This window comes from Trichoplax adhaerens, genomic scaffold, assembly GCF_000150275.1.
Source record: "Trichoplax adhaerens TRIADscaffold_1 genomic scaffold, whole genome shotgun sequence".
In the NCBI taxonomy this organism is placed as follows: Eukaryota; Metazoa; Placozoa; class Uniplacotomia; order Trichoplacea; family Trichoplacidae; genus Trichoplax; species Trichoplax adhaerens.
The window spans coordinates 6,115,597-6,130,977 of NW_002060943.1; the positions used below are offsets into that span (position 1 = coordinate 6,115,597).

The 15,381-nt window shown below is 31.2% G+C and overlaps 2 protein-coding genes across 2 annotated transcripts; both read left to right on the plus strand.

The window, feature by feature from the left end:
- Positions 1–592: 592 nt before the first annotated feature.
- TRIADDRAFT_51952 (uncharacterized protein) lies at positions 593–3,834 on the plus strand (the record flags this gene model as incomplete). The annotated part of the gene is made up of 14 exons (XM_002107905.1): positions 593–675; positions 1,215–1,303; positions 1,589–1,712; positions 1,813–1,888; positions 2,001–2,072; positions 2,149–2,232; positions 2,318–2,376; positions 2,502–2,541; positions 2,617–2,700; positions 2,799–2,873; positions 2,938–3,102; positions 3,209–3,361; positions 3,456–3,550; positions 3,627–3,834. The coding sequence occupies 14 exons, from the start codon at positions 593–595 to the stop codon at positions 3,832–3,834; spliced, it is 1,407 nt and encodes a 468-aa protein (XP_002107941.1).
- A 2,966-nt stretch (positions 3,835–6,800) lies between these two features.
- Positions 6,801–15,057, plus strand: TRIADDRAFT_51953 (uncharacterized protein; the record flags this gene model as incomplete). The annotated part of the gene is made up of 11 exons (XM_002107906.1): positions 6,801–7,043; positions 9,622–9,759; positions 9,821–9,856; positions 10,328–10,498; positions 11,205–11,312; positions 11,487–11,552; positions 12,612–12,800; positions 12,969–13,211; positions 13,497–13,563; positions 13,795–13,878; positions 14,903–15,057. 11 exons carry the CDS (start codon positions 6,801–6,803, stop codon positions 15,055–15,057), a joined length of 1,500 nt encoding a protein of 499 aa, XP_002107942.1.
- Positions 15,058–15,381: the final 324 nt, after the last annotated feature.

Sequence of the window (15,381 nt, forward strand, 5' to 3'; positions counted from 1 at the left end):
CACTTCAATCTACAGACTACAGTACATCAAAGGTGGACTGTAGCAGACGGAGCGGACGCTGCTACCTTACCTACTGCGCAGTTCAGTCTTGCCTTATTTCCAGGATTTTCGCTGCCATGGACTAGTGACATTGCTTTTGCTCGTGATTGATGCTTAGTGCCATGTGAAAAGTATACATTGTATCTGTACCGTAAGCCAGTAATGTACAGTACACTGCCAACTTTACGGACGATGATGTCACCTACGGCGATTGATTACTGGATTTATCGGACGGAAAGTATCTCTATGGGAGTATCATGCACAAATGACTAGCAAAACTAATGTCCACATAATGAGTCTAAAGCAATAAGTTAACAATAAGGAAAAGGGCCTTCATGCAGGTGACATTTTTTGTTCGCATGACGTACACAATAAGCACTACAGTCTACAGTACTTTTAGAGAAACATAGCACTGTCGAAATGTACTGTACAGTATCGTACTCTTTAGCAAAGGTGGATGCTAGCAGACGGAGAGGACGCTGCTACCTTAGGGCCTACGCCCATCCGACAACAAAGTCTCCCACTGCAGCTACTCTCGACTGGACATAACAAGATGGAAGGCGAAGGCGAAAGCAGTTTAATTGTCCATAGTTTAGCAGATATCTATCCTGGCAGTTCACAAGCTGCCAATGAGAGGTAAAAACTATACAGTAGCAGTACACGAAACCATGATGTTTCGTAACTATTTACGGTAAAGTAGATTCCTATTTGATGTCATGGCTATACTAGACTGATTAATGTATTTACGAGCATAAACTTAAACTTAATTATATGTGCCTCGTTTATTTATGAATGACTGGTGATAGTCATATTGAACATCAATGCGAGTACGGTCTAGTGATTAGTAAGCTAGTAAATTCTAGCTAAAAATGATTTGTTTACAGAATTACAGTACAATTAATATAGAATGACAGTCTTGATCAAGATACTACTACCATTGATAATACAGAAGTAATACGATATTATGCTGCAATCTCGATCAGTTTTGTCGCAACTTAAGCTGTAATCTTTTTTCAAACTGATGCTTTAATAAATGCCGTCTTTCATCATAAGCGTGTAATTAAGATCAGTATCGGACTTTGAGTCATTTTGCTACAATGGTGGATTGAGTATTAATGATTGAATGAAATGGAAATTATCATGGCATAAAGATCTACATTTTTATAAATTTATAGGTATAGGATGATGAACAAGATGTTTACGGAAAAATTGAACGTAAAGCCTCAGTATTTTGCTCGTGCTCCAGGACGTGTGAACATCATCGGTAAGAATAACAAATGATACTGACGTCAATCAAGAATGCATAGAATACGGACACAACAGACCTTAGACGATATCGAGATTTCTTTATACCTCTATGCCTAGCTAGCAAGCAGATAGTAGAATACAGTACATGCCCCCATACACATAACTTCAATTCGATATTTCATCATGATATCCAACTGTCTGTGATAAACTACTGTGAATTGATCACCAATGAATTCACTCACTCACGTTTTCAGCAACTGAGACAGGACTAACTTCAATGATGGTTACAATTATTCTCTAGGTGAACATATTGACTATTGTGGTTACGGCGTATTTCCTATGGCTTTGGAACAAGATATCGTCATAGCAGTGGCCGTCAATCAAGATCAAAAATTAAGAATCTTCAACACCAATGAACAATTTAAGTAAGATATAAAAAACGGATTTAGTAAATTATTTGTTCCAGAGCTAAAATTTTATCCTTCTTGCTTTTAAAGTTCAATTATAACTTAAATTACATCACAGATCATTCGAATGCGATTGTAATGATGTCAAAATTGACGGCATAAATTGGTATCATTACTTTCTTTGCGGCTACAAAGTATGTATAAATACAATGGCCAGTTGACATTGTCGGTTTCACAGCTGTGAAACCGACCCATTGTCCGATGATATTCTTGATGCAGTATTGTTTTTGTAAATTTACTACATAGGGTATCTGTGAAGCACTAAACTTATCAACAACTGTTGGTATGGATGTATTAGTAGATGGCACTATACCAAAGGTAACTAAAATACTCCATCTGATATCATATACCATCATTTCAAAACAACGTCGGAAATATTTCTTTTTGCGAATAGAGTGCAGGACTATCAAGTTCATCTGCTTTGGTATGCTGCGCTGGTTTAGCTACATTACGTGCAAATAATGGATCGCTAAGCCGTGTAAGAAATATTTTAATCAGATAGCGTACAAATTTATCGACTAAACATAAGTGATCGTTTATATCATTGATGTTATGTATACTAGGTTGAATTAGCTGAAGTCTGTGCTGCCTGTGAAAGATATATTGGCACGCAAGGCGGAGGGTTAGTAAGAAACGTAAAATTTTCGTTGATAAAGTTCTGAAATCTTCTGTTGCGTATAACAGACAATGTACACGATATCAAGTTAAATATATTTATAATATTTACCGTATACACGTGTATTATAGGATGGATCAATCAATCTCATTCCTAGCTGAAGGAGGAAAGGTATCGATGTTTAACCAGTTAACTCTTGAATGCTTAAATGATATCTTGTAAAACTCAAACTGATTTTTATCACAGGCAAAATTGATCGAATTTAATCCACTTCGAGCAACAAATGTAAATCTACCCGCTGACAGTGCGTTTGTCATTTCGAATTGCATGGTAAGCGATCCTGAATTTGCGTTCAAAAATTACATCGATGAAAATAGCAATTAGCAATCATAAATGATATGAATCATATCGTTGAATTCGGAGAATAGGTGGAAATGAAAAAATCGGAAACAGCTTCTACTCATTTTAATGTTCGTGTTGCTGAATGTGTGATATCGGCCAAGGTAGAGTTCACTTTCCCTCCAATTTAATTCCATGTGCAATTCTAATAATTACACTCTAATAAAGATTCTAGCGCAATGTAATAATTTGAAGTGGAAAGATATAAAAACATTGGGAGAACTCCAAAAGACGTTAGATAAAGATCTAAATCAAATGCTACAATTGATAGAGAAGAATTTACATAAAGATCCTTATACTCGTCAGGAAATTTGCTCTATTCTTAAAATTGAAGTGAGTCAAGTGTGGCTTTTCTTTTTTAGTTATTTCATGTGTCATTAAATGTATTTAACATATAGTATTGGGTTTTCAAGATTTTCGTTGTATTTATGGATCTTAGGATTCTGATTTTGAGAAACATGTTGTTTCATCAGCTGCAAAAGATGCTGCGTTATTTAAATTATATGATCGATCCCTGCATGTGTATTCGGAAGCTAATCGAGTGTTAACATCGAAAAAAATTTGTGACGAAGCGAGTTCTGAAGCCAGCGAAGTAAATCTTTTTCATTTTAAAAATAAACCATCTGGAATAGGTTATTGTTAGATGCCACATGATTGATACGGTTGTTGTTAAACACTTATTTTAGCTTCTTGGACGATTAATGTCTGAAAGTCATTCTAGCTGTAGCAGCAAGTACGAGTGTAGTTGTCCGGAATTAGATAAACTGGTGGAAGCATGCATGTCAGTACTAATCATTTCATTACTTAGATTCCGCTCTATCCGAGTTTTAGACTAACTGTATTATTCATCTGCAAAGGTCCTGCGGGTCTTTAGGAAGTCGATTAACTGGAGCAGGCTGGGGTGGATGTGCAGTTTCAATTGTACGCAAAACCGATGCGAAAAACTTTGTTCGTAGTCTTTTTGAAGAATACTACGCATGCAAAGGTTACAAATGGGAAGATGCTGATCAAATTCTATTTAGCACAGAGCCAGGAACTGGTGCTGCGTTGTACTTACCAAATTAGATTTATAAAATTGGGATGTGTTCAATTGTGAATGAAAAAAGTACACTCCTAAAAATCTAGTTTAATTGATTTTTAATAATCATAATCTATATTGACTAACATTTATGGATAGCTAGTACAATGAAAAGTTAGTAACGTAAAATTAAATCAACTAGTGAAATCTAGAATACAATCTGCCGAAAGGTATGTTTTGACTACATCTCAAAAATATAGGTGAGAGTCCATTAGTCCAAAACTCAGTTATTATCGTTCAAAGATCACGAAAGATATTAGATTTTTATTGCTCCCATAAATCAATAACTTCTAGCATTCAATTGTAACATTCAATCGTACCGGAAATCACTGTGTAACACTTATTTGTTTTATATTACAATTAGTATTGTAACGATTCTTTTATTTTTTCATATATGACTGATGAGAAATTTTATTTTGACTTTATTAAAGATATGAACTTGCGATAAAACTAAGTCAAAATGTTCACTTTGGTACACCGAGATTAAAGATTATCTCGATCTACCCTGTTATTCGTTGTCATAATTTTTTTTTTTTAGGCGCAGTAAGACTTCAATAAAGACCAATAAACGATATTTTTCCTTGTTTAGGATTGTTGTAAGATGTAGATTTTAACAAATACTTTTTAAATAGTACATTTGTAAGCTGTATGATCAGAAACTACATTTAATACTACAAGAACGATTATGATTACATATCATAGTCTATAATCACATATATATATTTAACTAAAGCGATTATGAGTGACTTAAGTAGTTTTTTTTGCAACAACTGATCTACTGAAGCTATGATTAGATTATGAAAAGCACAAAAATAACAATTATTGGATATTAACAGTAGGATTTAGGCATAATTTGTAGGTTACAATTATTGCTTTCAATAATTTATTCTAGCTATTGCACAGTTTACAACGGAAACAGATGAGGAAACAATCCGATCAATACAGCACCTGCAACTTCTAATATCGATAAATGTTTAGATAAGTTGGAGGCTCAATTTTGTATATCGACAATTTCACCCCTCTTTCGTGGATATCTTAATATATACAGCTAATTTTCATTGTTCCACTCGACTGCATTAAGGTGTACAAATCTATAAGTAACTATCAATTTTGATCGAAAATAATCTGGCTCTAACAGTATATCAATCCATCATATAATGCTCAATATCCAATTTGATTGATTACATTGTGAATATCAAGTACATATCGACTAGAAAATGATACCGTTGTATTTTTTGTTGCCAAAGGATACACTACTGTACCTAAGTTGGGAACAAGCGAGCTACAATATCGTCTTTTCAGAAAATAAATTTAACTTTCGCCTGTGCACAAATCTGGTGAATGTTCTCATACGACATGATTAGTTACTAAGATACAGTATTAAAAGTATTAAGATATTGCTCTCATATTTTACTATATTGGTTATTACGCAGACTTTAGATCAAAGTAACCTATTTAATTATTTTGATGAGGAAATGAGATTATAAATTGCGTATAGGTAATACTAATCATCAAGATTCCTCCAAAACAATGTAATACTAAGTTTCGTGGCAGAAACGATATACTGTAAACCTTCTCCTTACGCATAAACGATAAAATAACGAACTCTCTTTATTGTGAAAGGTGACTCGCTTTTAAACCTCCAATCTATATTCGCGAGCAGTTGTAGAGTATATATCAAAATTTATGACACTTTATGCTCGATTTTAAAATACATTGGAACATGCATATAACATGAGACAGTCATGATTAGAACACAATTTGACCTTAAGCTCTCCTTTAAATTACGTATCTAAATAATTCACTCGTTCTTACCGGAAAATGAATTAGTAATACAATCTATAGCCTAACCATGTAACGATCAAATACAATGCCTCAATACTTAACGGTGGCCTTTAACACCATGATACTAATTGATTAAAATTAATAAGATGAAAGATATTGAAATATAAAGAGATAATTAGATTTAATCATAAGCAGATGAAGTTAAAGTACCAGAAATATATCCCTCAATAATACCAGACTAAGAAGATATGCAATAAAATCATGATTAGATCCATCTGTCCAATATCAAGGCAACTTTTATGCGAATTTTAATTTGATAACCAGGAATGCATTACAATAGCCTGATACTATATCCTAAAAAAAGGATGTTTAGCATAATTTTGGACTGATGATAAGAGAAGCAGAAATACTTCTATTCTTATGATTTCACTTCCTAGTCTAATAGATCTACATCATAATTCAATGATAGTTTTCATTATTTAATTAAGTACAATTATTATTTTATATCAATTACAGCTAACAATTTACTTTAATCACCCTTTTGTAGATATCTGTAAATATTCTTGAAGAAATTGAATACTATAGACACCATAATAAAGGAGAATAAAATTATAGCCATTGAAAGTAGAAACAGTAGATAATGAATTCCTACATTAATCATCATAAATTATTGATATTTCTTTACATTTACGAGAACGTCATTCTATCGTGCATTGGCATAACAGGTCATAAATTAATCATAATTGCATTAAGTATGATTAGAAACGAAAGAGCGTAAATAACATTCAATGCTCTTTTACATCAAAGTCCTAGATAGCGTCGTCATTATTATCTAACAATTGATGATCTATTGCCATATGATTTATTCACTAATATCATTCAGTTAACTTGGTTAGACCATTTTCTTTTTTTCCCTGCAATGAAAGCCTACTGAGCGGTTATGAAGTTATAGCTAGCAACTTAGCCCTCTGTCTTCGCGAAATTCCTTAATATTCTTCATATTATCCAGCTACCATACTTTTTAACTAACTTTATCTACTTGCAAATCATTTACTGAATATAATAGAGATCATTTACTACTTATAGAACTATTACATGCTAAAAAAAATTAAATCATTGGTTAACCAGCTAGCAAGCTAAAGATCTATCACTCTTCATCATTTTAACAATGAAATGGACACTAAACCTTTTCATCTTGACGGGTGAATTGATACTATATATGGTAGCATCCGAAAAGGTACAAGAAAAAAGAAACCTTTACCTTGGTGGATTTTTTGCAGTCAATTTAACTAAAGAAAACTGGAATGGCGCTGGCATTATTCCTAGCGTTCAAATGGCAATTGAAGATATAAATAATCGAAATGATATCTTGAATGATTACAACTTAATTCTACTATGGAATGACACACAGGTAAGTTTAACGATTCGTCATTGCTTTATGATATATATGCGTATTTATCACATAATAGTCGAATACGACATATCTTTATCGATACATACGATTACAGGTTATTACTTCATCACTTTCAGTTTGATTGTATAATATTCTTTGCGAAGTTTTAAGAAATATGTAAAATTTATAAAGAGAAGTATTATGAAGTAAACGTAATACGGCACTGTTGTCATCCTCCTAGCTGCGATAAACTCAATAATTCTCGAATAATTCTATCTTGAATATAATTTTTCGTAGACTGTATTATGTAAAAAGATCATAAATTTGAAGTACACAAAAATGGGATAAGAAATAGTAGTGATAAAAATTCTACATTTGGATATGTCTTAGAAATTTTAATTGAAATATTAATACATGTTTTTGCAAAATTATTCACTTTTTCCCGTAACACGGTCTACATTTTCTGATTTTTAAACTGAAATTTCTATATCGACTAGTACAGCATTTATTCCATAACATTTCCGCGGTAAGAGTAAGTTAATAATAATATAATTAGCGCTTACAACCAAGTCCATAGTAAAGAATAATTATCATATCAGTAAATCACATTTCGAAGTGGAGTTAGAAAGTCTATTGCAGTTTATCAATAGCATTGAACTAATTATATCTCATGTGTTTTTATCATAACTAAAAATAGAAATATGTTACTATCATTTCTAAACAAGCAGTAGGGCATAAAAATTTTAGATTTAAGAAAGTAACTTATATGTCGTATTTCATTATTATAACTTTATCTATCATCAATGCAAAGTCTACCTACTGAATGTTCGAATATATGAACGAAATTGTCTAATTTCTTAATTCGTACAACGTACAGTATAGCTGCTACTTCCTATGCTTCCGAGTTTCTCAGAGTTCATAAGTTCGTTAACTACTGTATAAGCCGTTTCTAAGTGATCTTGATGAGTTCATACAATTTTAGGTATACGCGTAAATGTACAAAGAACTGGTTCTAGTCGTACCGTAATTATAGCAAACAAAATTATCTTATTTGTATACAATATGTAAGGTAATTGCAAATTAGTATAAGTATTGGTAGCTAATTTATGAATTACGGACACATACAATAAATTGAATTTTAAGTATACATTTGCAATCTGACATTGTAATTAATATTCGAACGGTGAATAAAATCAGTATACATAAACTCCTACGCTAAACAGTCAACTCAATGTTTTAAAAATGCTTTTAGATTTTATTGATACGTTTTGAAAAAAATTGACTTATCCACTGATATTTAATATTTACGGTCATTCTTAAGTTCTATATAATAACATACCATAAATATAATTCGTTCTGTATATATTTCATAAAAAGCATTATTACCCATCATTTTCGAAAATATGCGCACCTTAATCTGACTGTACAAGACGCTTTCTGGTAGTTTAGTCAGCTCTAAATTCATACATGAAATATTGTAAGTCACTGCCAAACCATATTATGAAATGGCCGGACTGTTAATTTTTCACTCTTTAATTAAGATTATAGAACAAAAAATGGATATATTTAATAGTTTTGGTAATTTATTTTGCCCCCGAAATTTGCAATTGATATTAAATTCATTGCAAATAAAACTTCTGATAATATGCTAAGAACTATCTTAATTGATATCGTTAGTCATCTTCTAATTTAAATTATGTAAAATAGATTGCTAAAGTATTTGACAATTTACTTTATCGATAATCTTGCTCTTTACGAAATATTCCATATTTCCTAAGTTATTTTTTCAATGTAAATAGCCTTTAGCTTTTATTCAGTAATTTTCTGACTTTTTAATTTTAAAGGATAAGAAATAAATTATGTTATGATTAGATAATAGCCAAATTAGGACTCAGTTTACGCAAAAATACATACGGTAGATCTTAAGCTAGTTTATCTTTTGGAAAGTAAACATCCAAAGCCAATATAACCCATAATAGATGAGAGATACACGTCAAGAGCGCTTAGCTAGAAGGTTTACTTACCCTAGCTTTACAAACTGTCAACACTTAGCTTGTTAAGAATCTATATGTTCTATATAGTTGGCCGATTTTTTAACAATCTCGTAAATAGTAAATGACATCATTCTATCACAATTTATTACCATACTTATTAAATGTAACCATAAAAATGAGATAAATAGCCTCTATAAGAATTAGGATTAGCTTTGCTGATCTAATGTACCAACATAAGGTAGTACATAGCCAATTCTAAGACCTTAACAGTATTGCCTGATTCTACTCCAATGTCAACAAGTACACAATGATATCTTGAACCTTGAACTTTTTATCTACTTTACTATATTATAATAAAAAATTATATCCTAAACAAATTAACGGTAATAAAATTAGTTAAAGCCGCACGTCTTATTGATATGATAGCCAATTTCTTGAAATATAACACATTTGATTTGATGTTGCAATACGAAGTTTAAACTATTTTCGCTCTGCAAGACTAATAAACCTTACATCTGACTGAATTAGAGATATTAAGTTAAGATTCTAAATAGATTAGGTAATTTAAAATCTCATTGTTATTTTCTCTTTCATTTTAACAGGGATCTCCGGGATTGGCTAACAAAATACTTTTCGATATGGTTTCTAGTAAACCAACTAAAATTGCATTACTAGGACCTGGCTATTCGGTTACAGCACGATCAGTAGCATTAGTATCCTATTTCTATGGTTTGAATGTAGTAAGTAAAGTAAAATATTCAAATTAAATTTTGCTATGCACTAATTACTGACTGTTTATAGTCCTATAATAAGAAATTTTTAAATGAAACGATAGAGGTTTGATATGTACTTATTTTATTTAAAATCTAAACAAGCTTCTTCCGTTATTGATGATAATGATAGTTTAGCAATAGCTGCTATAGCGATAGCTATTACCTGAAGATTGCTGTAGATATTGCGATGTAAACTTTCAGCCCACTCAATCCTCAAAAAAGTGTAATTCTTGTTTAATATCATCGCTAAACTAAATTCGGAATGACAGGTGTTAAGCTAAAATATCAATCATTACCTATATCTTTACGGTATCACTTTCCAACTCAGTAACTAACTATCCTCTAACTCATTTGACAAGCCAAATAATTCTTTATTCGAAAATGGTAAATGTAATTTTTACTTAATATTCTATTTTAACTCGGCAATAATACCAAACGAGTTAATCTAGTGTATTATCAATTATTTATTGCTACGCTTAATAAAACAAAAATTGTAATTTCCTATCAACTCATTTCATATTGTTTCTTCTGACAGGTATCGTATTCTGCCCAAGCCAATCTTCTAGCTGATCGTAGCACTTTTAAGTATTTTTATCGGACTTGCGCATCGGATTATGATTATAACATGCCAAGAATATCGACGTGCAAATATTTCAATTGGACAAAAGTGGCTATTATCTATGAAAATGATCAATTATTTGTCACGGTAATTATTTCAACTGAATTATAAACAATCTTAACGGAATTGGTTAATTCTAGGCAAGCGCTACGTTAACAATACTCTATGATAGCTTAATGTTAAGAAAATCTTATAGTATGACTTTCAAATTGGACTAGGTTAAGAAGTGCTTTACAGAAATGTAGTTGTATTTCTTCTTAACTATTCGTATTATTCGGTGTCAAGATTCGCATATTATTCGTAACTAATTTCGAGCTGACACATTGCTCCTTAAGAATCAGTAACATAACTGAATTGGTTGTGGTTATTTGTTCTTAATTACGATTTCTAATTGGTGAATTTACGGCCCTAACACAAATTGTAGTGTAATATGGCTTTCATGTTATGGGGAATCAATTACGTAACACACCTATTTTATGAAGTCTGCCTTTTATCACGTAATTAATATAGTATTCTGAGCCATATATAGATATTAGAACTATTTTTAGGATACAACAGCTTTCATAACATAAATAATGCTGTTAAGTACGATATCGATTAGTAGTAGCTTCTAGCTTAGAAGAAATATAAATGGTAAGATAATATTAGTAGATACAAAGCAAAATTTCATGTAATATGTGCCTATAGCATTACAAATATTACGAAATTCCATCTGATAAACGCAGGCTATCAACGCCCATCAGATAATTCAAGTTCTCATTATCAATTCTAATCATTTATTTACGTAATATAGGGCATAAACCAATTTAAAGCAATTTTAGAAGAGCACAAAATCGAAGTTATTACAGTTGAAAATTTTGAACAAGGAGGCGATATGACAGATCAAATGAGATCATTGAAGGTATACCAGCAATATTTTATCTTTTTAACTCACTAGATGTAGAATTACGATCGATTATACTTAGTAAAGCTTCAATAAAAATCTTACAAAATAATATGATTAATTAGTAATATCATAGTTAATAAAAAACAAGTGCATTAATCATTTTAATAGAAAAACTTTTTTATATTATAGAATAAAGGAGCCCGAATTATCTTCGGGTTCTTCTACGAAGACAACGCTCGTCGAGCTATGTGCACAGTAAGTCCTACAATTCCTGCAATTATGCGATATCTAATAGATTCTATTTACATCTTATTGATAGTAGATTACTATACTTATGTTCTTATAGCTTAAGTATTCGTTCTTTAATAGCATTGAGAAGGGTCAAGATATACTATAGTAAAATTGGTGTATCCTAATACTTATTTACACATTGTAAATCTAGCTATCATCAAGAGCAACACCATAAATGTTCTGTAAAAATCCTAGGATTTCCAATATTAAAATGTACTACTTCATCAAATGATAACAGCATCTCATATCAGATAGTTGTAATTACCAAAGCGATGTAAGCTATTGAAGTTCAGTCAAAAATTTTAATTTTTATATTAAATACCATCAGTTTATTAAACATTATCCTACATTCGACAACTCTTGTTCGTTGTTTTAGTTGTTGATAGAAACTGCTATTGCTTATTCAGATTTTCATAATTACTATCAAATACTGTAACATATCAGACAATCACAGCCCATTTATTTCGTTGAAGCTGGAACTTTCTTTTATTTCGTGTTGATAAGTGGGCGATTCTATTACTCATCCAAAGTTTAATCATATAACCGGCCTGAAACTATGTTGTTCTCTTATTTAACATAGTAAGATATTCCTTACTTTCATAGTCGGTTCGCATGTTACATATGCTATAAGCCTGAAAAATTTTTGCGAATATGAATATTCATCAGACATTAGCCTGGCTTCAATTAGCTAGACAGGCGATTCTTTGTCGCTAAGGTTAATCCGTAATCATAACTGCAACTATTGATTAACACAATGGACTTCTAAAGTTAACATAAAGTCCTCACCCAATTACATTCCCATTAGCAAAACGAGAGTTGTTATCTTCTTCTGCATTTTATACGTACATATGTAGTTAACATCAGGCTATTTAAGCTATAGCTAAACCTGAGGTAGCTATAGCAAAATAGAACTATTATAGCTTTTACATTATAAAATATCTATCTGCAATAACAGCCTGTAATAATAGAAGCTTGTATTGCATCTGGTCTTTTGCATTTCTTGAATCTTTACCTTTTTCTCAGGCATATCATTTCGGGTTAACAGACAAGTTACATCAGTGGTTCCTTCCATCGTGGTATCCTAGTTCTTGGTGGGCTAAAGGCGATAATAATATTAACTGTACCATAGCGCAAATGCATCAAGCAGTTCAATATTATCTTGCCGTTAACGATAATTCCATCAATTCTGATAAAGAAGGAATATCAGGAATGGTAATAATGCTTTCAGTAATCGCACACAGAATATATACGCGTACTTACCCTACGTGCATAGCGATATGTCTAACAATGTAATATAATTCTTTTTAGGGTTGATTTAATAAGATATCGCATGGATTTTTTATTAGTTATTAATATATCGCGTACTTTTATTTCCACTAGACTCCATTCGAATTCGACCAGCGCTATCGTAATCATAGCTCTATCATCAATAACGTTTATCATCGCAATAACTTTGCAGCCTCAGGTTATGATGCTGTCTGGGCCATCGCTTTAGCATTAAATCGATCTCAAGAGCAATTTAAATCTATGAATCGAACATTAGATCAATTCCATTATAATAATGCAGAAATGGGAAGAATTATAGCCAATCAACTTGATCAGGTCAAATTTGAAGGTATTTCGGTAAGTAAAGAGAAATTGTGCTAACTTAATTTATATTAATCTTACCTTATAAAGACAAGATTTAATGTACTATATTGCTTAATCAACGTAAAATAATTTGCGGGATAATGTATTATTGTTCATGAATATGAACTTATGCAATATGTATATTCTGAATTATTACAAGTATAAACGAAGGTATAAAATAATACAGGGACAAGAATTTTTACCTCTGTACTCATCAAAAATTATACGGAACTGTTAACTTGAGTTGCTTATCTTGTTTTTCGTATGTTTATTTTATAGAATTATATTAAATTTGACACCAAGGGTAATTTAAAAATCGATAAAGTTGATATCTTTCAACAACAAGGTAATATTCCTATTCTGATATCAGATTATACGCCAGCATTGGGCATACTTGTGTATTTTAATATAAAAAAATGAGTCTAATTACTTCTATTAATTCAACTGACCTGGAACATATCTGAAATTATCAGTGTTACTGTACAGATTCTCAAACTGATTTTCTGTAAATTATGTAATAGTCTGACTAATCAAAAGTCTGTTTTCAATATTATTTTCTAAATCAATCATTTATTAGACGGAAAAATTGTTCGAATCGGATTAGCTTACCCATCAAATCGCTCGAGTAATTTCAAAATTGGCCGCAAAGTATTATGGAAAGGTACACTTCTCCATAAGATTGCTACTACAGCATTTACAGACGGTACCCATTTCATAGCTTAGAAGTATTAAATGACTTCTAGTTGATTTAAAGCTGCCTTCAACCCGGAGTATAAATAAGCTATCATTACTGATTTCTTCATTTTCATCATTATCCAGTATTGACTTATGTAAAGTAGTTACAAAAATTTAAGAGTATTTACTAGTTGCCCTATTCTAAGATCACTTACGTTGGTTTAGTCAATAATTACAAATCAATCAGTATACCTTATTCCTTTTTCTCGCTGATAACATACGTTGATTCGTGTATGGTAGCCGTAGTGGCAAGTGTTTGCTAACTTATAGCGCAACCTTATTCCCCTTCTTAAAATCAGGATTACATCTGCAGTATAATACGGCCTGATTGCTTTTGACTCTATCTTTTATCTATTATCATTCTCTAGTCAATATTAATGAATAGATTATAATGTCAAGCGACATACACATATCTTATTATCATTATAAGTAAATAACGACTAAACTAGTTTAATTCCATAACTTACTCGCTGCTATTCCCCGGTCAAAAACAAAAATAAATAAATGGTATTGGCAATATGTAGACGTACATCTTATTATAAAAAGACAATAATAATCTGATTCGTAATATTTCATAATTATATGCCGTTATTTTCCGATTGCTATTAATAGATAAATTATATGATCAAGCTGAATACGCTTACCACTATCTTACAAACAAACCCTGACTAAATCCATTCCCATTTTAGAATTACAGACAAATTGTAGCTTGATTTATTTTATTCCGTAGTCTAAATTCTTCTGTCTTTCCATCTGTTGTTTTTGACCGATTTGGATTGTATGTTGAATTAAATTACATATTATGACTTGAATTTATATCATAGCACTATAATGAGGTAATAGCATAAGTAATAGAGCTTTGAAAACATTGATTAAATGAGAATAGTAAAAAATTCGTATGATAAAATTTAATTAGTATAAAGGATAATTTCTAAATTTTATTTTGTTAGGCAATAAGATTCCCTATGATGGACCTATTCGGCGAACGATAACCTTAACCATTACACCGTCTCTTTTCATAACCATGGCTATCATATCCTCAATGGGCATTGCATTATCATTAATTATGCTGGGATTGAATATAAAATATAGAAATCATAAGTAATTAAGCACTTTGTGAATGATTCAATGCCAAACTACAATTTCATGGATCGTAATACATGTTATATTGCCAGTGTTTATACGTTAATACTGAAGCAGTAGAATATGTCTATTGTAGAGTAATAAAAGTGAAATTCCAATTTGTTTTTCTGCTGGATTTAAAAATACGAAAGTTGATACAAATTATGTCGCGAGACATCTGTGGTTATATTTGCTTATACCATATAAAAATTATATTTCTTTATTACAGAATACATAATGCTGACCGAAACTTAATTTTAATCTCTCAATATGCTATATGATTTAACCTAGACTGGCTAAAATATCA